Source organism: Dendrobates tinctorius, unplaced genomic scaffold (genome assembly GCF_039654945.1).
Source record: "Dendrobates tinctorius isolate UK_male_01 unplaced genomic scaffold, ASM3965494v1 ptg000211l, whole genome shotgun sequence".
NCBI classification, from domain to species: Eukaryota; Metazoa; Chordata; class Amphibia; order Anura; family Dendrobatidae; genus Dendrobates; species Dendrobates tinctorius.
The window spans coordinates 15425754-15452037 of NW_027361878.1; the positions used below are offsets into that span (position 1 = coordinate 15425754).

General features: G+C 43.7%; 1 protein-coding gene across 3 annotated transcripts in view; it reads left to right on the top strand.

Annotated features, from left to right (window-relative positions):
- Nucleotides 1-26284, top strand: part of PPP2R5B (protein phosphatase 2 regulatory subunit B'beta) — a 166279-nt gene that overhangs the window by 62457 nt on the left and 77538 nt on the right. For all 3 annotated transcript variants that reach the window (XM_073554479.1, XM_073554480.1, XM_073554481.1), the window contains 3 exons: nucleotides 2428-2624; nucleotides 18149-18250; nucleotides 26035-26127. In XM_073554479.1, the coding sequence (XP_073410580.1) occupies nucleotides 2428-2624; nucleotides 18149-18250; nucleotides 26035-26127 (392 nt within the window). The remainder of the gene's footprint in view (nucleotides 1-2427; nucleotides 2625-18148; nucleotides 18251-26034; nucleotides 26128-26284) is intronic.

Genomic DNA, 26284 nt, shown 5'->3' on the forward strand with positions numbered 1-26284 from the left:
TTCTCTAGAGTTTTGTATACCTGATGTGTGGCTTTTGTCACAGTTTTTGGGTCATTTGTTGCTTTTTCAATGATTTTTTGCACCAGGGTTGTTTTTCTCAGCGTTTGACATTTTTCCAGACTTTTTTTTTTATAAATTTGTAAAACAATGACATAAACGCTTTTGGGTTTTTTTAAGCAAGAGTGCTGACAAAATGCTCAAATAGATGCCCAGGAGTCTTCCATATGCATTTTTAACAATCCCATTGACTTCTATTGTACACTGTTGAGTACAATAGAAATGCTTGAAGAATGTGCATGTTGATTTTTTTAAAATGCTTGGTGTCTTTAAAAGTCTATAATGGTTAAAAGACACCAAAAAACCTGAACATACAAACATAAATAAAAATTAGAAAAGCACTCCCATGAAAGTTTTATCCTTTAACCCCTTCACGACCGATGATGTACAGCTACGTCATAGGTTGTGTCCCTTCATTTGATGCGGGCTCTGTCTCTGAGCCCGCATCTTTCCCTGCACATGACAGCTGATCTGATCACCAGTTGTGCATCTTACAGCTCCGGGTGGAATCACAATCCACCCGCAGCTGTTAACAATCTCTGACAAAGGCATTTAACTCGTGCCAACAGGAAGCGCACCACAAAACATGCCCAACGGCACCCCTGTGACATGATCCTGGGGCGCCGATGAGTTTTCAAGACAGCTGGGGGTATGCAGAAGAAAGCCGTGCCTATCATTGAGAAACTCATAAGAACTCATGCCTGTGGCTGGCGTTCTAAGCAGATGATGACTTATGCTACACATAGCAGGGTTGAAGCCCTGCTATGTGTAGCACAAGCGATCAGAAGATCACAGCTTCAAGTCTCCTACGGAGACTACTGAAGCAAGTAAAAAGTAAAAAAAAAATAAAAAAATTATAAAATAGGTAAAAAAACACAAGTTCCAAATCACCCCCTTTTGCAAACATTCAACATAAAAAAAAAATAACTACATACATTTGACATCACTGAGTTCATAAATGTTCTATCTATGAAAATATAATGTAAATTAATCCGATTGGTAAACAGCGTAACAAGAAAAAAAATCGAAATGCCAGAATAACGTTTTTTTGCCCCCTCAACATTGCAACAAAATGTTATAACAAGTGTTCAAAACATCGTATTTACCCCAAAATGTTATTATCAATTAAAATGTCAGCTCAGCGCGTAAAAAATAAGCCCTCACCCGTGCCCACCACTTCAGTAAAAAAGAACCTGTACTTGTTTGATATCTGGGTGATTGCACTGACCTGTGGAATCATATTTGCCGGTCAGTTTTAGCATTGAAAATGGTGAATAAAAAACCCAAAAAATAATTGTGATATTGCATATTTTGGGGAATTTCACCACACTTTCCAGTACACTATATGGTAAAATCAGTGGTGTCATTCAAAAGTACAACTCGTCCTGCAAAAATCAAGCCCTCATATGACCATATTGATGGAAAAATTAAAAAAAAGTTATGACTCTGGGAGGGGGGGGGGGGGGGGGGGCAAAAGAAAGCATAAAACGGAAAATGGTCTGGGGGGGGGTCAAGGGGATATTATATTGCAGCCATCATATTATGTAGCACTGTATACTTACAATTGCTCATTATACCTTTCTACCCAGATAATTCTTCTCTGCTCTATGTAGAAACAGGAAGTCTCTTGTCCCTGTATTTATCATTCCCCTCTTCAACTCCTGACCCAACTGCTCTGCTGCTTCTCCCTGTCAGAGACTTTTGCAGTGACTCATGACTCATACAGGAAAAACCGACCTCCTGTTTCTATATAGAGCTTAGAAGGTTTCAGTTAGTCACTTTTTAATCACATGATGTCATAGACCTAATGGAAAAGAGGAGAATTACCTGGGTAGAAAGGCAAAATGAGCAATTGGAAGTACACCGTGCTATATAATATCATGGTTGCAATATATTAAGAGGATAGAAACTTTGATGGGAGGAGGAGGAGTGCTTCTTTAACAGCACCATTCCTTGACCGCTTTGTTCGAATCCCCGCGGCTGTTCTACAGCTGTATCACATGCCGGGATTTCCTGTTTGTTAGGCAATCCCTGCATGTGTTGTGGCTGTCGAACAACCGTGTGACGTGCAGTCGCGGGGACTGGAATATATTTTTCGAGCACGCCGAAGACACTCGGTTGAGCATGATCGGATAACACATTATCCGCGCACGCTGGCTCATCACTACATTCCACCTGATGTCAGGAGAAGATTAGCGCAAGACATCAGGTGGGAACGTAGCATATTCGACCGTCAATATTCCAGCCACCTGCTGCCATGTAACGATGAGTTGCCTGGGAGCAGTTTTGCTTTGATTTTTTTGGCGGCGGCAGAACCTCTTTGAAGCGACCTAAGCCCCAATGACTCTTGCTTTCTCCTTCGCTTTGCAGATGCCCCCGTGTCTGAGCTCCATGACTTGTTCTGCAAGAAGCTCCAACAATGCTCAGTTATCTTCCACTTTATGGACTGTGTGGCCGACCTGAAAGGCAAGGAGATTAAGAGGGCAGCGTTGAACGAGCTGGTGGAGTGCATCGCTACGAACAGAGGAGTGCTCATAGAACCTGTTTATCCGGAGATCATTAAAATGGTGAGTAATTCACGAGGGAATATTGGGAAATTGATTATTATTGTACTTAAAAATTACGACTCCGTAAATCATTCTGAGGACAGTTCTATGAAGTGTATTGGCAGCTTTATATACGAAATAATGAGGGAAGAACGAGATTAACGGATTAACTAAGTTACCCTATAATATAATATTCCCTAATACTCATGGGATGAGAAAAGGTATCTGACCTCAAGAATGTCTGCATTTTTTTGTGCCATGAGACGTCTATACATATGAAACTAGCCTTAAGCATAATGGTGCTAAAGGGGCAGAGATGATGAGCCAAACGGGACCCCCATATTGGGCTGGAACTGGCAGCGTCGTCTCTATCTACTGAAGAAAAAAACTTTTTTTTTAAAAAAAAACATATACAGTCATATGTTAAAGTTTGGGCACCCCTATTAATGTTAACCTTTTTTCTTTATAACAATTTTTTGGCTTTTGCAACAGCTATTTCAGTTTCATATATCTAATAACTGATGTACTCAGTTATATTTCTGGATTCAAATGAGGTTTATTGTACTAACAGAAAATGTGCAATCTGCATTTAAACAAAATTTGACCGGTGCAAAAGTATGGGCACCTCAACATAAAAGTGATATTAATATTTCGTAGATCCTCCTTTTGCAAAAATAACAGCCTCTAGTCGCTTCCTGTAGCTATTAATGAGATCCTGGATGAAGGTATTTGTGACCATTCCTCTTTACAAAACAATTCCAGTTCAGTTAAGTTTGATGATCGCCGAGCATGGACAGCCCGCTTCAAATCATCCCACAAATGTTCAATGATATTCAGGTCTGGGGACTGGGATGGCCATTCCAGAACATTGTAATTGTTCCTCTGCATGAATTCCTGAGTAGATTTGGAGCGGTGTTTTGGTTAATTGTCTTTCTGAAATATCCATCCCCTGCGTAACTTCAACTTCGTCACTGATTCTTGCACATTATTGTCAAGAATCTGCTGATACTGAGTTGAATCCATGCGACCCTCAACTTTAACAAGATTCCCGGTGCCGGCATTGGCCACACAGCCCCAAAGCATGATGGAACCTCCACCAAATTTTACTGAGGGTAGCAAGTGTTTTTCTTGGAATGCTGTGTTTTTTAGCCTCCATGCATAACGCCTTTTTGTATGACCAAACAACTCAATCTTTGTTTCATCAGTCCACAGGACCTTCTTCCAAAATGTAACTGGCTTGTCCCAATGTGCTTTTGCATACCTCAGGCGACTCGGTTTGTGGCGTGCTTGCAGAAACGGCTTCTTTCGCATCACTCTCCCATACAGCTTCTCCTTGTGCAAAGTGTGCTGTATTGTTGACCGATGCACAGTGACACCATCTGCAGCAAGATGATGCTGCAGGTCTTTGGAGGTGGTCTGTGGATTGTCCTTGACTGTTCTCACCATTCTTCTTCTCTGCCTTTCTGATATTTTTCTTGGCCTGCCACTTCTGGGCTTAACAAGAACTGTACCTGTGTTCTTCCATTTCCTTACTATGTTCCTCACAGTGGAAACTGACAGGTTAAATCTCTGAGACAACTTTTTGTATCCTTCCCCTGAAAAGCTATGTTGAATAATCTTTGTTTTCAGATCATTTGAGAGTTGTTTTGAGGAGCCCATGATGCCACTCTTCATAGGAGAATCAAATAGGAGAACTACTTGCAAGTGGCCACCTTAAATACCTTTTCTCATGATTTGATACACCTGGCTATGAAGTTCAAAGCTCAATGAGGTTACAAAACCAATGTAGTGCTTCAGGAAGTCAGTAAAAAGTAGTTAGGAGTGTTCAAATCAAGAAAATGATAAGGGTGCCCATACTTTTGCACCGGTCAAATTTTGTTTAAATGCAGATTGCACATTTTCTGTTAGTACAATAAACTTCATTTGAATCCAGAAATATAACTGAGTCCATCAGTTATTAGATATATGAAACTGAAATAGCTGTTGCAAAAAACAAAATTGTTATAAAGAAAAAAGGTTAACATTAATAGGGGTGCCCAAACTTTAACATATGACTGTATATGTAGGCTAAGTTCACACTAGGTGGTTTTGCGGCTTTTTTTATGCTAATTTTCAGCTGCATTTTACAGTTCCAGCCAAGTCTATGAGATTTCATACATCTCATGTACACAGCATGTCACTTTCAGAGTTTTTTCAACGTTTTTCACCCATTGATTTGAATGGGTGGTCAAAAAACGCTGGTATCAGGTTTTACTGCATTTTTTTTGTCAAAACCTGATTCTATGGAATAGGACTTTTTTTTTTTTCAACACTAATCTTTATCAGCATGCATAAGAGACAAATCTAGCATGCCAAAACCGCTGCAAAAAACGCACAAAAAAAAGCATAAAAAATCCTGCGAAAAACCAAGAAAAACATGCTTTTTTTTCTGCAGCTTGTTTCTTGTCAATAGATAAGGTTTTGTTGCAGAAAAAAAAACGCTGAAAAAATGTCTAGAGTGAATTTACCCTTAAAGTGTCGTTAAAATATCTTATGTGAATTTTGTGTGGTAATGTACAGCAAAGATAAAGAAATAAAGAAATGTTCTGTTAATTCAGTTTTATGGTCCCAGTGCTAGCTTATATACGATACTGGTATCTGAATATTTTAAATACAAGTTGTATAATAATAGATAATGCAGAATTAATTGTAAAAGTATATTTATGAGTATATTAAAGGTTTCCTCATCAGGGATATTGACCCCTTTAACCCCCAAGGCTCTCTGCATGATGACCAGGCCAATTTTTTCAATTCTGACCACTCACTTTATATGGTCATAACTCTGAAACCCTTCCACTGACTTTGAGACTGTTTTTTCATGATATATTGTACTTTATGATAGTGGTAAAATTTATTTGTAATCACTTATGTTTATTTGACAATAAATCGGAAATTTGGTGAAAATTTAGTAATTTTAAAACTTTTAATTTTTATGCCCTTAAATCAGAGAGTTATGTCACACAAAATAGTTTATAATTAACAATTCCCACATGTCTTCTTTACGCCAGCACAATTTTTGAAACATAATTTTTTTGGGGGGTTTGGAGGTTAGAAAGGATAAAAAATGACCAGCGATTTCTCATTTTTACAACAAAATTTACAACTCTATTTTTTTACGGACCACAATAAATTTGAAGTGAGTTTTAGAGGCCTACATGACAGAAAATACCCAAAAGTGACACCATTCTAAAAACTGCACCCCTCAATGTGCCAAAAATACGTGTTGAAGTTTATTAACCCTTGAGGTGTTTCACAAGAATTAATTGAATGTGAAAGGAAAAAACATTTAACTTTTTTTCGCTAAAATTTTATTTAGTTTTTTTATTTTCACAAAGGTAACAGGAAAAAATTGACACCAAAATTTGTAGTCCAGTTTCTCATGAACATGCCGACACCCTATATATAGGGAAAACCTCAGTTTGGGCGCACGGCAGAGCTTGTAAGGGAAGGAGAACCAATTGACTTTTATATGCAAAATTTGCTTGAATAATTAGCAGATGCCATGTCCCGTTTGGAGAGCCCCTGATGTGCCTAAACAGTGGAAACCCCCCACAACTGATACCATTTTGGAAACTAGACCGCTTAAGGAACTTATCTAGATGTGTGGTGAGCACTTTGAACCCCTAAGTGCTTCACAGAAGTTTATAACATAGAACCGTGAAAATAAAAATTCAGATTTTTTTTCCCACAACAATGATCATTTAGCCATAATTTTATAATTTTCACAAGGGTAACAGGAGAAATTGGATCCCAAAAGTTTGGGGCATTTTCTCCTCAGTACGCCGATACCCCATATGTGGGAGAAAACTACTATTTGGGCACACATCAGAGCTCGGAAGGGAAGGAGTGATGTTTTGGAATGCAGACTTTGATGAAATGGTATGCAGGCGTCATGTCATCTTTGGAGAGCCCCTGATGTGCCTAAACTGTGAACATCCCTCACAATTGTCCCTATTTTGGAAGTTAGATCCCCAAAGGAACTTATCTAGATGTGTGGTGAGCGCTTTGAACCCCCAAGTGCTTCACAGAAGTTTATAACATAGAACCGTGAAAATAAAAAAAAAAATCACAATTTTTTTCACATGACCTTTAGCCCCAAATTTTTTATTTTCGCAAGGGTAACAGAAAAAATTGGACCCCAAAGTCTGTTATGAAATTGCTCCTTAGTAAACTGATACCCCATATGTGAAGGAAAACCATTGTTTGGGCACACAGCAGGGCTCGGAAGGGAAGGAGCTCGGTTTCACTTTTTCAGCGCACAATTGGCTGGAATTGAAAACGGATGCCATGTTGCATTCGGAGAGCCCCTGATGTGCCTAAATGGTGTAACCCCCCCCAAAGTGACCCCATTTTGGAAACTAGAGACCTCAAGGAACTTATCTAGATGTGTGGTGAGAACTTTGAACCTCCAAGTGCTTCACAGAAGTTTATAATTTAGAGCCGTTAAAATACAAGACGATCTTTTAGCCCCAAATTTTTTATTTTCGCAGGGGGGAAAAGTTGAAATTGGACCCCAAAAGTTTTGTTCAATTTCTCCTCAGTACACATATGCCGCTTATGTGGGAGAAAACTACTATTTGTGTGCATGTCAGGGCTCGGAAGTGAAGGAGAGATGTTTTGGAATGCAGACTTTGATGGAATGGTATGTGGGCATCATGTCATGTTTGGAGAGCCCCTGATATGCCTAACCAGTGGATACCTCCCACAAGTGATCCCATTTTGGAAACTAGACCCTCAAGGGAATTTATCTAGATGTGTGGTGAGCAACTTGAACCCCAAGGTGTTTCACAGAAAATGATAACGTTGAGTTGTGAAAATAAATAAAAAAAATTTTTACACAAAAATGTCATTTTAGCTCCCCCAAATAATTTTCAAAGAGGTAACAGGAGAAAATGGACCTCAAAAGACTTTGATGGAATGGTCTGTGGACATCATGTAGTGTTTGTGGAGCCCCTGATGCAACTAAACAGTGGAAATGGCCTACAAGTGCCCCCATTTTGGAACTGATCTACTGTTTCCTGGTATACGAATGTTAGAATTAGTGGCATACGTAAGTTGTGTAGAGGGCATCAGGTTGGTATACGTGACTTATGTAGTGTTTGTCAGGTTGTTTACGTGAGTTGCGTAGGGTACGTCAGGTTGGCATACATGAGTTGTGTAAGTTAGAAATGACCATATTTTCAGACTATAAGATGCACTTTTCTTTTCCAAAAATGTGGAAGAAAATGGGGGGGGTGTCTTATAGTCCAATGTACCTGCTCTGGCTAGTTGGGAGGTGGGGGAGGTTTCGGTGGAGCAGCAGGTCACAGAGGCAGGATCCAGTGCCTGCAGCTAACTCCTGTGCCCGCTTCTAAAGAGAAATGAATATTCACTGCATTCCACGCTCATGGGCGTGGAGGGCAATGAATATTAATTTCTCTTTAATGGCATCCTGGTATGATTTGCCCCCATCCCAGTCCTGATATGATTGGTCTCTTCCTTTCCTTATCCTGGAATAATTAGCCCTCATCCCGATCCTGGCATGCATGGCCCCATCAGAAAACATTAAAAAAAACAAACCATTACACTTACCTTCTGGTGCTCCCTCACAGCGTCTTGTTTCAATGCCAGTAGCTGCTTAATGCTTGTAAGCAGCGCATGGCAGGGACATCATGCGCTGTATGCAAGCCAAAGGGCAGCTGTCGGAATACTTAATGCTCTGCACGCCAGTACTGTGTGCACGCAAAGCGGTGAGTATTCATTGCTCTCTAGCGAGCACAGTGTCAGCCGGAGCCTTCCTGCAGCTGCCGGCAGTCACGTGTGCAGATATTTAAGAGAAATGAATATTCACCCTATTCCATGAATATTAATTTCCCTTAAATATCAGCACACGTGACCGCCGACAGCTGCAGAACAGGATGCTGCGAAGGAGCATCAGGAAGGTAAGTGTAATGTTTTTTTTAATGTTTTCTGATGGGGTCATGCATACCAAGATGGGGGGCAATCATACCAGGACCGGGATGGGCGCCAATCATACCTCGTTAAGGATGGCCATGCATACTAGGACGAGATGGGGGCCATGCATACTAGGACAAGATGGGGACCCTGCAGACCAGGATAGGGATGAGGGGGACCATACCTACCAAGAAAGTTATGAGAGGGCCATGCATACCAGGATAGGGATGAGGGGGCCAAGTGTATCAAGATGGGGATGAGGGGACCATATATACCAGGATAGGGGATATTAAGTACAGAATTGACAACATTTTTTGCTTCAATTTTTTCTATAGTTCAAAAAATACGGTAATTTAGTAGTCTATGGATGTGTGGTACAGTCTGAAGCAATCTTTTATACACAGGTCAGATTTGTCGGGGCAGGTGTCGCATTGATAAGTGGTGTCCTTGCGTATCCCCCTTCTGTAACACACTCGGTACCTCTTTTGTGACCCCTTTTTTTGTGGTTTGAGGGACCTTCCCCAAGAAATGTTGGCCTGGTACGATATGATCTTCAGTTTCATAAGTACTGGAGCCTTCTCCTTCCTGATCTCCAAAGATTAGGGCCTTGATCACTACCATCTGGAACTGAAGGTACGACATACTGGTCTGGCCTGCACATCGTGATAGTACAAAAGCGTTGTGCATTGCCATCTGTACGATGTGCCTAGCCAGCTTCTTGTACCACACCTTGGCACTGTACAGCTGGAGGACTTGATCAGAGAGATCAACTCCTCCCCAGTTTGAAAATGATGATGGACGGTTTTGTGCCAAAAATTGCAGGGCATACAAATTTGTTTGGCCCACCAAGAGGTTTACAAAATCCTCAGAGAAAAAGACTTTGAAAAAGTCAATTTCTGTGAGGTCGGTGGTGTCATATTTAATTCTTGATTGCGCCACAAAATCAGGAATTAGTGGCTCATAATCTTTGGGAGGTGAGGTCGAAACTGGGTCAGTAATGGTGGGCGCAAATTCAGTTTCTGTTATGGGGCGACTGTGTGGCGGTTCAGCATCACTTGAGGGAGAGGACGAGGAGGAGGAAAAATATAGGAAGGTGGGAACCTCTCCCTCATTATTCGTGTCAGAGGCAAGGAAGGCTGAATACAGTGATTGGGACAAGTGGGACATTTTTTTTTACGTATATGAAGTTTGTGTGAGTACCAGAGTTTATTAAGTTGTGTGAGTGCTTGGTGTAAACTTTTTTTTATGAAGAAAAGGAAAAAAAGCAACAGGTTGATCACTGATGTGCGTCAGTTATCAGCGCTCGACAGCTTTAGGACGAACGCACGGATGATTCTTTATTTCCTGTGCTGACACAAACTCAATTCAGAAAAAAAATGCTGTGGTAGATGACAATTACTTCAGACGTTGATCAGTGATTTGTGTCACTGATCAGCACTTGGCCCCTGCAGGATGCACAGGAAAAAAAACCTGTCAAAAATAGAGCAATCAAGTACTGATCAGCACTCGGCAGCAGGGGTGGGAGAGGTGTACAGGGCATAAAGGGTGGAGAGGGGATTGTGGTGGATGAGGAGAGATCAGGCAAGGATCAGGGACTCTTCTTTCATCTTTCTTCTTTTCAGACGGAGCGGGAGCAGGCACAGGCAGCAACAGTAATTGCAATGTCACAGGCACCACAAGGCCCAGCACAATGCACAGAAGGACTGAGTGACCCCTCCTTTACAAATCCAAAGCTAGAATGAGGATGTACATGGCGGTCACTTGCAGGTCACAGCGCGTCTTTGCACTCTGATTGCTGCAATCGCACCAATCGGAGCTGGCCCTGGTGAGGCAACGCTTGCAGCACTGATCCTAGGCTGGACATCAGTGTTTAAGGCAATTTGATTGCCTGAAAAACACTGCAATTGGCTGGTCAGAATTGAGCTGCCAATCACAGCGATCGTAGTTGCAGGGGGGTTGTCGCCATCCTCTGGTATGACGACACCATGTACTCTGAGGTAAGATGGCGGCAGAATTTTAATACTAGCATTAATGCCTCATTAAAGCTATGACGTATCCATACGTCCAAGGTCGTTAAATACTAGGCGACCTGGACGTATGGATACATAAAGGGGTTAAAGGGAAGGTGTCAGCAGGTTTTTTCTATGTAATCTGAGAGCAGCATGATGTAAGGGGGAGACCCTGATTTGAAGGATGTGTTACTTAATGGGCTGCTTGGTGCAGTTTTTGATAAAATCCCTGCTTTCTCTGGTGTAGATGTAGCAGTGGTCAGAATGCTGAGCTGTCTATAACCCCACCCACACCACTGATTGGCAGCTACCGGTGTACACTGTACATTGTTAGGAATCTGCCAATAGGTGTAGGGGGCGGGGTTACATAGAGTAACTGGACTACTGTGAGACCTAGTCCTGTAGTGATAATCTCCTGGTCATAAAACACTGATTTCATTGAAACTACAACACACAGTTTAATAAGTGACACACTGCTGGATTCAGGGTCTCTGACCCTACATCATGCTGCTCTCAGTTTAAATAACGAAAGCTTGCTGACATATTCCTTTTAATTAATACCATTATACACTATTTTTTGTTTTTCTCCTCCTGAAAATCTCTTTTAAAGGTGGGTCGCCCTCCCAGGGCTGTGGGGTACTCGGTACCGGGCCGGTCTCTCAGAAGGGAATGTCACAGCAGCGGTGACCCGGTCCGTGGCCCTGGGCGCCCAAGTAATGGGGGAATTGAAATGGTGGAATGTAGTGAATTGAATGAATAGTTTGTGACGCCACCTGTGGTGTTCGGCAAGTGAGAAGTTAAGCCGACGCTGCATGCAGATCCTCTGGGACTGGTGGTGTGTTGCAGCCAAGATGGTGAAGCTCCCCACAGGTGGAGCTGTGGTTCCAGGGCAGTGTAGATGCAGGGGTAGGGGAGAGGCGCAGGCAGTGTAGAAGCTGGTACCCAGATGTAGCGGTACCAGGTGTGTTGGAGCCGGAATGAATGGAGGACACCAGGGCTTGTAGTTCCAAAGCATTACTCACAGTCTGTAGTACACACAGGTGCCTGCCTCCGTGCCGTGTCCTCTGGGTCAGTGACTTAGTCGACCTCCAGGCAAGATAGGATGCTCCCTTCCAACACTCCGCCAACATGTACCTTTCTGAACGTCTCCTCTATAGCGCCTTTAAGTGTGAAGTACTCCTAGTACTGAGTTACACTGGAGTTCCTCCTGACAGATGTTCCCAAGAACTCTACTTGTACGGCAGACAGCTGTAGCCTGCTTCGGGGACTCCTTGCTCCTAAGTCCCGGTTCACTATCAATGTTGCTGTTGTGCCCCCAAGTCTGAGATGGGAGTAGTGCATTTACAGCCCACTACTCCACCGGTGTCTGCTGCAGAACCATTAGTGTCCATACAACCTCGGGGACCGGGCCCCGGCCTTGCACTTAGTACTTCTAGGCAGGGTTCTTCCTCTAACCCACGTCCTCTGTTCCCTTTTACTCCTACGTTCCGTACTTGTCTTTCTTTCTTATGGAAGATCAGGTTTCTGTTCAATGTCTTTCTCCTTCTTTCCTTTCCCGTGCCAGCAGACCCAGGTCACTGAGGCAGCTGCAGCACCTCCTTCCTCCATCCCTCTCCCAGGGATCTTCTCTCCTCACTCCTCTCTGACTGACTCCGAACTGAACTGAAATCCTAAACCTTCCCACTCTTTTATGTATTCTAACTCCACCCGCCTCCCAGCACGTTTCGTGTTCCAAGCAGGGAACCACCAAAGGTGCTCTGCTACACTCCAAGCAGGGAGCCGCAATGTGGCTTTGCTGAACTACTGTGTTGTGTGGGATGCGAGTGTTGGAGCGTGGTCAGGAGCCTCCAACTTACCTGGATGGTGGGATACCACACCTCAGGAGGAGGTGCAGTACCTCTGTGGCAACTGAATCCTCAGGGGCGCCACAAAGGCGTGCGCCCAAGCCAGACCTGTACCACAGTGATGGATCAGTATGCAGCAGCTACTCATCCTGATTACAGAGGATGAGATCCTGGATTGATATTCCAGCATACTGAAGATCCTTACGCATATGTGTCCTGGCATTGTAATAGATGTCACCGGAGCAGCTTTTCCTAGCATCAGAAGTGCCAATCATTAGGATTCATAGCTCCGTGCAGTTTGTCCCCTGTCTCTACAAACAGTAAAATTGAAAAGTCACATAAAATCGTTACATAGCAACGCCATCAATAATGTGAATTGTTATGAATTATGACATCTGAGTGCAGTCCGATTAACACTCACTGGCACAATGGAGAAGATGGAGAAATTTTGTTCTCCATCTCCTCCTCACCTGTGGTAAGATTCTCTCATCTGAGAGAATCGTATCACACTATGCTGTCACTAAGCAGAGTTTGATGACCGTATAATTTGCATAATTGACCCTATACTCTCGGATGAGAGAATCTACCGACGTGCGCCCCTGCCCATATGCCATTAATTAGCTGATGACAAGTAGGTGGAGTTGTGCTGAGAAAAGTCAAGCTATCACTACCCTAACTGTGTGCATGAAGAATGGAAGATGAGGTGCATCACATCAAGCCTGTTTGAAATTTTATGCATCTTCTAGTTCACATGTGCAGTGAAGATGGTTGTGCTTACATTGTGCCAATGAAGCCAGGACAAGGCATTTTGGCATTTTTCTTGATGATATCCAGTAACATGTGGTGCACTGGAATTAGTGTTTTTTTTTTTCTTCAATGAAGTAACATACATTGGCTAATGATGACATCCATAGAATGCCAGGGCATGTGCAACACGATGCACTGCGCATGCACCAAAAAATAAGGTACAATGAGGCAAGTGCAGGATTTTAACCCACCTTTATACTGTATGGCTCCACCTTCTTGACTCCAGCAAGTTAATTAACTTACAGCATGCACAGGAATTAAAGTGCTGTTTTTTTTTTCTGTCCATTCTGCTTTGACAAATTGCATGGTGATGGGTTAGTGGGCATTGGCTTTGACGGGCAGAAAACATGTCAGGGTGATCTTATATAGAGATTTGTGGGTTATAGAATTCAAGATGATACAATTTTCATTGAAAACGGTTAGATTCCATGATGGAATGGGAATTTCCGCTGCCGAATCTCTTCCACCGAGGGGGCTAGATTAGTCAGTCTTTTGCAGAAAAACATGACTACTCGTATCCTTACCCAGAAGTCACACTCCCTTTTACACAGACCCTGGTGAGAGTCTGCTGTGTGGGTTGTTTTAAACCTATCTCCGATGCAAATTCCGCTTGGCAGATTTCAGTCAATGCTTTGCTCCTTGTTAAATAAAGGCAATGAGAGGCAGCCAAAACGGAGGTATCACTGCGCCCCTCCTACTCCCCGGTGACAAATCTTTACCGAAAGAAGCATCTCGGAGGTGTTATTTTTTAATATGACAGTAATAGTTATACACGAAGAGCGATAATGTAATGCTGCATGTTTTTCATGTGAGCATTTCTGTATTTAGTCTATTGATTCATGATGTTCCAGTGACAATACAGGGAAAGTAGGCACGACGTGCATCACATGCCTCGCTGAAGCTGCAGGTTATGATCATTTCTCTGTCTTCATGTTTAATCGTGAATGGCTCAAACAAATACTGAGACCTGCCATACGTTTTTCGCGGATTCAAAATGAATACAACTCACTATGCATAGTTTCTTAAAGGGGTTGTCCATGCTGTCAGGATTCTCTGGTGCCAGTGCCGAGAACGGGCGCGTCTCTGCAAGTATTCAATCTGCACAAATGCGGTTATGTGCCGACTAGACGTGCGCAGTCTCACTCCATTCAAGTGAATTGAGCAAGGTCGGACACGTCTAGTCAGCATGTTTCCAGAAATATGAAAATCTCATAGTTGCAGGTGTGGCGCCCCCAGGGGTATGGTTGCCACACTGGCTTTGCCTTCCTCCAGGGGAGGGTAATGCCAGGCTTGGAAGCAGTGATGGGTCTCTCCAGCAGTTAACCTAATGCATGCAACACCGTTCCACTCTGGGCCAGCAGGGGGAACTCAACCAGGATTCTGGAAATGGGTGTCCTCTGAGGGCCAGGAGGGAAAGAGATCAGATAGTCTGCGGAGGGTGAAGTGTGCGGACGGGAGGTGCGAAGCTGAGAGGTTGAGCTGCAGAAGACGAGCTCCCTCAGCTTGAGAGCGCACAGAACTGGAGCCTGGTCTCCACAGTGGTACGGATACTGACGGTCCTACCACAGATACCAGAGGAGTAGGAGGCTGTAAATGCCCTGCTCCCAGCAAAGACTTGGGACACAACAGCAATTGACTAGTGAGCCAGGACTCAGGAGAGGAGTCCCCAAGAGAGGCTACAGCTGTCTGTCATACAAGTAAAGTTCTAGGAACATCTGAAGAGAGGCATTTCAGAGTAACTAAGTACTGGAGTGCTTCACACTACAAAGCGCTAGGAAGGAGACTGCACAGCCCGTCTGCTGAGAGAGAATCCTGATCTGCTTCCAGGCTAACCTGCTCCAATACCATCTGTAATCAGGACTCTGGACTGCATATACTCAGTAAAGGTACAGAAACTACAACCGCTGTGTCTTGTCTGTTCCCTACGCTTTCGGCACTGCTACATCCCCGTGCCGGTTACATCTACACTGCCCTGGGACTACAGCTCCACCTGTGGTGAGCTTTACCATCTAAGCTGCACCTACCATCAGTCCCAGCGGATCTGTATGCAGAGTTGGCCTAACACCATATTTGCCAAACACCACGGGTGGCGTCATAAACTATCCTACCATTAACTACATCTCCCCATTGCTTGGGCGCCCAGGGCCACGGACCGGGTCACCGCTGCTGTGACACATCCCCCTGACACCGGCCCGGTACCGAGTACCCCACAGCCCTGGGAGGGCGACCCACAGTCACATAACTGTCCCAGCACCAGAAAATCCTGACCGTACATACCATGCATGCTGTGAGGATTCACAAGTCTGCAGTCACATAGAGTGACTGCAAACTTGAGCCCCCAGCCTGGACAACCCCTTTAATGCCCAGAGATTTTATTTGGCATGGCACATGTACTTTTGGCTTATACCATCACAAATAAAATCTGAATCACACCATTTTTCACAAAGCACTTAAATACATACTTATTGTTAAAATGCAGACTTGGGCCAACATACAATTTCTCTCTTATACCCTTGTGTCTTTTTTAATCTCTATCTGCCCATCTGTGCATCCAGATTCACAAAGCTGAATGTGTGGTCCTATTCTTACACTGCTAAAACAATTTTCCAGCAGCCCCTTGTGTCTCCTCACTGCTGCAGACCTCTCCCTCCATCTTTTTTTATGCTCCTAACCAGCCCCAGCTCTGAGTTATCATCAAACTAATGTAAGTGCAGAATTCACATTCTGCTTCTGTTCACTGTCTGCTCCTGTATAATACTGACTGTGTGTTTTAAATCAATGTTAGCTGGTTTCTTGCACAGCTCCAACTTTCCAGCAATCCTCCCACAATGGAGCTTGTAATTATGTGGGAGAGAGGGTTCCCATCGAGTGTCCGGGTGGGAACCAAGGGGACCGTCATCTGGGTTCCGGGGGACAGAGTTCAGGGACGGACCGTGGAGACTGACAGGTGGACTGGGGGAGGAGCCAATATAAAAGGGGCGGGGAACGAGAGTCACAATGAGTCAGCCGAACGAGACAGAAGGAGCAGGAGATCGTGGGAGCGACTGAGAGCCAGAGCGACTCACCCAAGCCAGGAAGGAGGCCAGAGACAGGAGAGATACTTCCCCTGGACATCAGTGGGACGGCGCCAAGACGACCGTCCGAGAACCGCTGTCCCTCGACGACCAGCAGCCGCCGCCGCCTTCCTCCTGCCCGCGGTCACCAGCGGCCGTTGCCAACTCGCTTCTGCCCGCGGCTGTGGCCTGTCTCCCGCCGCCCGCAGCCGCTCTGCCCTCACCCGTGGTTGCGGCAAGTCCAGTGCCGTCAGCGGCCACCACTGTCCCGCTCCAGTCCGCAGCAGGGGCCGAGCCTCTGCTTGTTGTGGATTCCCTGTCGCAGCTGTTAGCTGCGCAGGTGGCCTGCCGCTCACAACCCCACATCTCTGCCGCTTTCCCCAGTCCAGGGGCTGCAGCCCATCCATCCAAGGACTCCACCGGGGCCTGTGGTACTCCAATGTCATCAGAGCGCCGGAGCGCTCGAAGACTTTGTCAACGCTTCAGCAACTGGGCCCAGAGACTGCTACGCCGAAAGACCACCATCCCGAACGGCGAGGGACGTCTGGACGGCTAAGATGACTATATAATTAAGGACCCGTAGTCGGCCATACCATGGCCCTATAGTGACCGGCTATTGCCGGACGTAGTCATGCTCTACCCTGCTTGTGTTTGCTTGTATAGAGCCCCTGCGAGGGCAACCCTTGTTACCCCTTTTTGTTGGTCAGGCTGTGACTGAGGAAAATTACCTCTAGGCCTATAAACGTTATAATAAAAAGCACCATACCGTCTTGCGACTCGTCACTGCATCCTGCGTACCTGCAAGTACCACAATTACTAGGCAGTGGTGGAGAGCTGAGCTGTGTCAGTCACCTGCTGCTGAAAGATTTGAGATGTGAAACTGCAAATGCCTCTGTTGATGCGTATGGCAAAGGATTATCTTCTGCCATATTCATCAACATTGCAACATTTGCAGTTTCCACATAAATGATTTGTGATCAGGTATAGCAGTTGCATTAGGGACGTATCGTCACAGTGAGGGCTACTTGATAGTTCGCAAAGGCTTGGTGTTCGCAACGTGGTGACATTACATACAGAGGTTATTCTTAACAATAAATTCAGGAATTTCAGTGACCTATACTGGCAACATTTTCTGGCCCCCTCGAGACTCCGCTCAGGCTCCACTCCAGCTCCACCTTCACCCCTCGAACCTTTCACAGACCCACCACCTAATCTTGGAAAAATTCCACTTCTGCACCACATACTCACCAATCACACATTAACAGTTTCTATCCAACACCAGATCACATACATAGCCAGCAGCTTTTGTTTTAGCCAAAAGATTTTTTAAACAACCAGCATGATAAGGTAGACTCTTTTGGCCGGGCCTTACTCTATTCTATCTCATTAAAAATGTGACAAAATATCCAACACTCTTTTTAGGTATATTTTTATTTATTTTACTTTAAGGGAATGTGTCACATACATTTTTTTTAAAATGATCAATAATACCACATACACGGGACAAATACCTCCACACCATGACCAGACCACATATTTCCATCACATAGTAAAGGGTAAGTAGACAGCTTTGAGCTGATATTAATACACTGGGGATCTCCGGGTGCAAATGGGCAGGCTTCCACATAATGCCTTGCAGCTATCATATCACATGGTATAGCAGAGCCAATCAAGAAGGTCTATTAAAGCCTGTATGAAAGCAGAGGCAGGGAATGAAGCAGCAATTTTAAGGTAAATCTGGATTATGAGACGATGTTACAACTTGATATGAATTGATACATTCCTAGGAGACCTAATAAGTTTAATAAAAAGACCATTTCCATGAAAGTAATACTCCTAACTTTATGCTTTTTCTCCAGATCTCGGTGAATATATTTCGAACACTGCCGCCAACTGACAACCCAGAGTTCGACCCTGAGGAGGATGAGCCTAATTTTGAGCCTTCCTGGCCACACCTGCAGGTAAATGGACATGTCAGGCACAATTGCTATGTGACTTTTCAGATGTACTAATACTTTGCTTTATTGACATTTTCATTTCTTTGTTTTCCTAAAAACATATTCTAACCTTTTTAGTCAGTCGTTTTTCTGTCCATTAATACATCATATAACAATTGCTCTCTTTTACACCTTACCTCTGCTTAGAAATATGCTCCTTTACTATGCACATTCCTAGTTTACCTTTGCTTTCACAGAAAGAAATGGACAACGGTAAAGCAAATCAGATTTCACAGCACAAACTGTATACGTTGTTAAATGGCTCTTAGATCTAATGAAGCTGGTATACTTCCTTTGAAAATCCATGTTAGAATGTATTTCTGATTCTTTATGAAAGTTTTGCAGACTAATATTAAAGCAAACATTTTATAAGTCTAGAATGACTTCTAAAATGCTCATTTTAATTTGAGGTCTTACGAAACCATTCTTACATTGATCTCTTAATACAGTAAGTACAACAATATCATCAGGTTTAAAAATCCATTTAATAATCTATGCAGTTTGTCTTGTGAAATTTGGTGACATATCCCGTTTAAAAGTTTTTTTTGGGACTAAAGTATTGATGACATATTCATTGTTCAGTCCCGGACAATCCCTTTAAGTCTATTCAGTATAGTAGAAACTACATGAGCAAGAAATTGTAATTTGTTTTATTTTTTTGTTCTCCGTGACATCGTAGTAGGCTTCTACATCCTAAAAAATAAGATTAAAAAATATGTTATCGTATTGTGGGTTTTTTGGGCATATTATATTTACAGAGTGCAAAATAGGGTGGTGGAAAAATTAACCATGAGCAAAGCTGAGGGGTGGGGATGTTACTGTCTCATATCCTAAGACCATTCATGGCTCTTACCATAAAAAGTTTATTTGCAGAGATTGAATTGGGGGGTTCATTATATTTTATGGAGGATCATGGATTGTGCATTATATTCTATGGAGGACCATGGAGAGTGCATTATATTCTATGGAGGACCAAGGGGAGTGTATTATATTTTATGGAGGGTGCATTATATTCTATGGAGGACCATGGGAAGTGCATTATATAATATGGAGGACCATGGGCGGGTGCATTATATTGTATGGAGGACCATGGAGAGTGCATTATATTGTATGGAGGACCATTGGGGTGCATTATGTTCTATGGGAGGCCATGGGGAATGCATTATATAGTATGCAGGACCATGGGGGGTGCATTATATTGTTTGGAAGACAATGGGGGGGAATTATATTGTATGGAGGACCATGGGTAGTGCATTATATTTTATGGAGGACCATGGAGTGTGCATTATGCTCTATGGAGGACCATGGATAGTGCATTATATTCTATGGAGGACCATGGGGGGTGCATTATATTCTATGGGAGGCCATGGGGAGTGCATTTTATAGTATAGAGGATAATGGGGGTGCATTATATTGTATGGAAGACCATGTGGAGTGCATTATATTATATGGAGGACCATGGGGAGTGCATTATATTATATGGAGGGCCATGGGGAGTGCATTATATAATAGGGAGGACCATAGGGAGTGCATTATGTTATATGGAGGACCATGTGGAGTGCATTATATTGTATGGAGGACCATGGGAGTGCATTATATTGTATGGAGGACCATGGGGGTGCATTATATTGTATGGAGGACCATGGGGGTGCATTATATCGTATGGAGGACCATGGGGAGTGTATTATACAATATGGAGGACCATAGGGAGTACGTTATATTATATGGAGGACCATGGAGAGTGCATTATATAGTATGGAGGACCAAGGGGGTGCATTATATTGTATGGAGGACCATGAGGAGTGCATTATATAATATGCAGGACCATAGGGAGTATGTTATATTATATGGAGGACCATGGGGAGTGCATTATATAATATGGAGGACCATGGAGAGTGCATTATATCGTATGGAAGACCAAGGGGAGTGCATTATATAGTATTGAGAACCATAGGGAGTACGTTATATTATATGGAAGACCATGGGGAGTGCATTATATTGTATGGAGGACCATGGGGGGTGCATTATATTGTATGGAGGACCATGGGGGGTGCATTATATGGAGGACCATGGGGGGTGCACTATATTGTATGGAAGACAGTGGGTAGGGAATTATATTGTATGGAGAACCATGGGGAGTGCATTATATAATATGGAGGACCATGGAGAGTGCATTATAATCTATGGAAGACAATGGGGGGAATTATATTGAATGGAGGACCATGGAGAGTGCATTATATTATATGGATGACCATGGGGAGTGCATTATATGGTATGGAGGAACATGTGGGGTGCTTTATATAGTATGTAGGTCCATAGGGTGCATTATATTGTATAGATGTCTATGGGGTGTGCATTATATTGTATGGAGGACCATGGGGGTGCATTATATTGTATGGAGGACCTTAAGGGGTGCATTATATTCTATGGAGGACCATGTGGAGTGCATTATATTCTATGGAGGACCATGTGGAATGCATTATATTCTATGGAGGAACATGAGGAGTGCATTATACTATATGGAGAATTATGGGGGGTGAATTATATTACATGTAAGGCTATATGGGGCCATTATATTTGAAGGGGTATGTGGGGGTCATTATGCTGTATACAAGCAATTGTACAGTATGAAGGTTTGTTTGGGGTTCATCATACTGTGTGGAGGTCTAGTGGGGGCCATTATACAGTGTGGTGAGGTGTAGGGGTCATTATACTGTATGTAGGCCTATTATACTGCATGGGGGGCTGTGTGGGGGTCACATTTGAGGGATCATATTGTATTGAGGTCTCCATAATTTGCCTTGGGAGTTGAGGTGGGGTACAGTAAGGTCATTATACTGTGCATATGGAGGCTAATGTGGAGGAATTCACAATATGGGTACTATTACTATGTAAAGGCTGGAAAGTTGTGAGATATGCTTCTCTGTGACCCCGACAATTTTTTTTTTTGGGTGGGTGCAATTAGAACTTCTGCTATGGGGCCCCATAATTTCTGTGTATGCCTCTGCCCCAGATGAATCATTTTACTTGTATTTTCATGGATCCTTACTTTGCAGGTAAATACCAAATCGTGTCTAAGGCCGGGTTCACATATCGCTATGACAGTCCGTTTAACGGACTGCGTTACACCACCATAGCCCCCCATTGAGTAGCGCATCGCGACGTATGCGTAAAGCGACACGCGTTCTCCATGTGCCGTTAAGCACTGACGGAGCCTTGGACGCGGCCTGCAGCATCTGAGGCTCCGTCACAGTGAGCGCTGATGATTCATCAGCGCTAGTGGTCATAGCATAACTCGTATAGCATTATGCTATAGTTAACGCTATGTGAACCCGGCCTAAGTCAGTCTGTAAATATTTCCTATGGCGGCAGTGCTGTGAAGGCTATACTTTACATCATTTATGAATACGTTGAAGAATAACCATTGCAGCACTGAACCTTCGCACAACTTATAACAGTAGAACATCCTCAGTATGAATGAATCATTGACCTCAGCTCTCAGAAGATAGCTTTTTGACTAGAGGGGCCAGTAGTAAAACATAATGGCTGACTTTTGATCATCATTTTCAGGGAAGAGAAAAACAGGGAACATAAAGTATCTCCTTTTAGCAACATGAGAAAGCCTTAAGCTTAATGGTGCCCTGTGAAAAGTTGCCCTTTGATGCCCCTTATTATAGTTTGGTTTTTTTACTCAGTTTCCCATGGACACGTACATGGGCAGGAGGCTCTTTTACATCCTAAGAAAATTGATTTAAGGGAGACTTTTGAAGCGATGGCCGGGGGCCACTACAATGCAGGGAGACTACGGTACACAAGATGAGGTGCAAGCAACAAAGGGTTAATTTATTTACAGGAAAGGAATGCAGTGTTAGGAAAGTGTAAACAGGGGTATGCAATGACATAAAACAATTTACAAAAGTGATATTCTGTAGCTGGGCTGTACAAATGGCTTGGTGCACCAACTATTACAGATCAGTGTATTTTGCAAAAGGCAAAATACAATAAAGTACAGTATGCAGCTACTCTAACTATAGTCTGACTGGCTACTCCAGCCACACGGCTACCGTGCTCTGTCTATTGCAGCCTATCCTAAGCCCTAAACATGTGCGCACACGGGGTTAACACTCAGGTAAAGTTGGTGTCTCAGTTCCTTCCTGGGGGCCCCCTGCAGTTCTCTGCAAGATGATGCCATGTCCTCCCTGGAAGCTCTGTGCAACGTGGTCTTGTCCTTGTGTGAAGATTCCAAGCCTGTTCCTTCCTTGTCTTTTCTTCGTGGCTTCTGGCGGCAAGGCAGGAAAGCCACCTTTTAATCCCCAGAATAGTTTACAAAGTCAGTCTCAGGCTGAACATTCTTCTCCTCACAGCTCAGGCAGGCTTGTCTGCTTCCTGCAGAAATCTCCTCTTCTGCACACAGAAAAGCAGCCCCTCCCCTCTGTAGTCTGGCAGATGAAACCAAAACAGCCTTTACAGCAGGGAAGCGCAGAATGTCCCACTGATCTAACCAAGGGGGTGCTGTCTCTTAAAGGGGCAGCTTGTCTCTACTGCCCATAGCACTGCCACCCCCTTACACTTTCACCATAAAAACTTGATTTAAACTGTTTTTACAGCTCAATATAAAACGCATACCTGCAGTATAGAGTAATAGTACAGAAATATGGGTTTATTGCATTTGTAAGAGTACGCCGCAGTGCAACGTTGGCAAGGCCAATGGCTCAGTGCGTCATTCTACGCCCTCTATCAATATGCCGGGCATCTCCCCTTAGTCTGGTCGACAGCACTTGCCCAGAGCAAGAATTGCCTAAACTGATTCTCCGGCTCCGCACGTTCTCACTGACACTGCAGAAGTTGGACAGGCATGTGCACACGCAGAGTGTCAGTGCACTCGTGCTGTCATCCCTCTTTCCTCTCTGTGGTGCCCACTCAAGGCACTGGATAGCACAGCCACTCACTACTGTGTGATTATATATGTATATGCAGTATATATGTGTGCAAATGAATATACTTGTATGTATATATTATTTACCTATCTGTATATACTAGTAGATTATGCTTGAAAAAATGAATATTGAGCTTTTAGGCAGAGAAAATGCTCTAATATGTAAGTTATTCCCAGCAGGGTTCTGGTTTCAGTCACGGGGTGGGGCCGGAGCGGGTTCAGTCGCCGCTTTGTGTATAGAGAATGGCAGCTGTAACTGTGGCCCAGCACTGCTTAACATCTGACCCTAAGGGTATGTTTCAACGGTCAGGAAACGCTGCGGGTTTGACGCTGCGTCCAGCCGCAGCGTCCAGATGTTACAGCATAGTGGAGGGGATTTCATGAAATCTTGTCTCCACTATGCATTAGAACACGCAGGCGTAAGACCCTCGTAAACGGACATGCAGAGCATCTTTTCAGAACGCAGCATGTCTGTTTACGATGCGGCGATGCTCCGTCGTCGCAGCGTAAATTTCCCATAGATAAAAACCACATCTAATGATTAGTAAACGCAGCTTACTACGCATGTCTAGCAATTTACATAAAGTTCTTGCCTATCGCGAGAACTGCCATGTACGTGCCCGGGGGTTATCTCTGGTCACGTACACAGTGTAGATGATCGCTGGAGATCTCCGGCGGTCATCTACAAGCTCTGCTATATCCAGATGTCATGCATCCAGATGTAGCAGAGCTGGACTCATCGTGGGACAGTCGTTATTAGGACTACGTCAGACAGGGAGTATACGGTTGGTTTGTTTTTTTTTGTTTTATTTTTCAGGTGACGAGGGCGTCGCTTGGATTTGGGCATATAATAAAAATATGGAAAACTGTGTAGTGTTTTATTTCATTAAAATATTATTTTTCTGGCTGTGTCTCTTTTTTAACCCTTTAACTATTGGATTAATAATGGATAGACGTCTTATTGACACCTCTCCATTATTAACCAGGCTTAATGTCACCTTACAATCAAAGGTGACATTAACCCCTTATTACCCCATATGCCACTGCTACATGGCAATGGGAAGAGAGGGGCTAAGCGCCGGAATTGGTGCATCGTACAGATGCACCATTTCTGGGGAGGCTGCGGGCTGGTATTTGTAGCCAGGGGGGTCCAATATTCATGGACTCTCTCTAGGCTATGAATATCATGCCGCAGCTGTCTGCATAGCCTTTCTGGCTATAAAATATAGGGAGACCCCACATCATTTTTTTTTGGGGGGGGGTCCCCCTATTTTAGTAGCCAGTAAAGGCTATGCAGACAGCTGCGGGCTGATATTCATAGCGTGGGAAGAGCCATGGGTATTACCCCCTTCCCAGGCTACAAATATTGGCCCCCAGCCGTCGGCTTTCCCAATCTGGCGGGAGCCACGTCATTTTTTTGGGGGGGCCACCCTATTTTAATAGCCAGATAGCTATATCAATAGATATATAGATAGATATATCTATAGATACATAGATATATCTATAGATACATAGATCATCTATAGATAGATAGATCTATCTAATGGAGTGTGGGTTGGACAAATGTTAAAGAAGAGTTTGGACCAGACATGACAAATCTTTTTTTTTGTTAAATAATATATCTTACCTACGTCAAATCCCGAGAAAATCCTGATGCAATCCTGACCGTGGAAACATACCCTAATGCTGAGCAGTTGTCAGTCAGTGCCGTTAGTGCGGTTGCATTCGCTGCTTTCTATACACACATCGGTGACTGAAACCGGAACACTGCCGAGGGAATAAAGTTATTTTCTTCCCGACATTGTGGGTCTAAGTGCCAGCACCAGGCAGGTTCACAATGCTGTTAACCTGTAGATTACCCCCACATCTGCAGGTTAATAGCATTTTTGCAGGTGACAGTTTCCCTTTAATTAAATACAGTATATGGAGGCATTCAACAAGATTAGAAGTAGATCAGAGCTATGTGTCAATACAAACTCCTCTGCAGCTCTCATCTCAAGGTACTGTCAATGTACAGGGAGAAATAAAGCAGAGATGACAATGCTGTGGAATGAGAGCTGTAGAGGTGTTTCTAATGACACACAGCACTGCTTCCTTTACCTGCTTGTAATGACAGATTCCAGAAGTGAAGTCAGTAAGAAGAGCAGGGCTGTGTGTTATTACATGTCTCACACAGAGAAAGTCGTGTCTGACCTTCTTTGGGGGGGTATTCTTTTTTTTTTTTTTTTTTTATTATTATTATTATTATTATTATTTTTCTATTCTCTTGGATGAGAGAATATACGTACTCTCATGTGACTCCCAGCCTAAGAATATCCAATCGTTATTCCCCTAACCATGTGTAACGGGGTCTACCAAGCTGGGGTACCTCTTTCAGTACCACCCCGTGTTTTCGGAGGTCCGCTCTGCGTTGGCTGGAGTCTGAATGAATGACGCGGGCTGGAATCCCTGGGTTACATGGGCGCATATAAAAGATCACTGCTTCTCCATGTATTTCCAGTCTGACAACACTTTACTCACAGGACACAGAATATATCACTCAGATACAGAGGGCCGGCCAATAGAAAAGCGGCAGGCCAGACATGCATTACAAAAGCCGCAGGTGGCCGGAGCCTGCCGATGTTCACTGTGGAAATTATAAAGGTGGGGGGAGGGCGGACAAAAGGGGAATGCTGATGCATTAGGGACATGCATCTCACATAGAACCTATTATCCACACATATAACTGCACAACATATTCTGGGTGCTAAGTGGTTCTGTAACACGTAACACCATGGCTGGTGAATTCCTTTCTCTCTTTGTCTACCTCTAGTTGGTATATGAATTCTTCCTTCGATTCTTGGAAAGTCAGGACTTTCAGCCTTCACTGGCTAAGAGATATGTGGACCAGAAGTTTGTCCTTATGGTGAGTGCACTTGCCTACCAATACCGGAAGATATGCTCTTCCACTACCATGTTGTTCTCCACGCTCACAACATATGCTGCCTGACTGTAATCATCATAATCGGCACAAACATATTTAATATTGATGTTACTAGGTAACCATGTGTGTGCAGACAGAT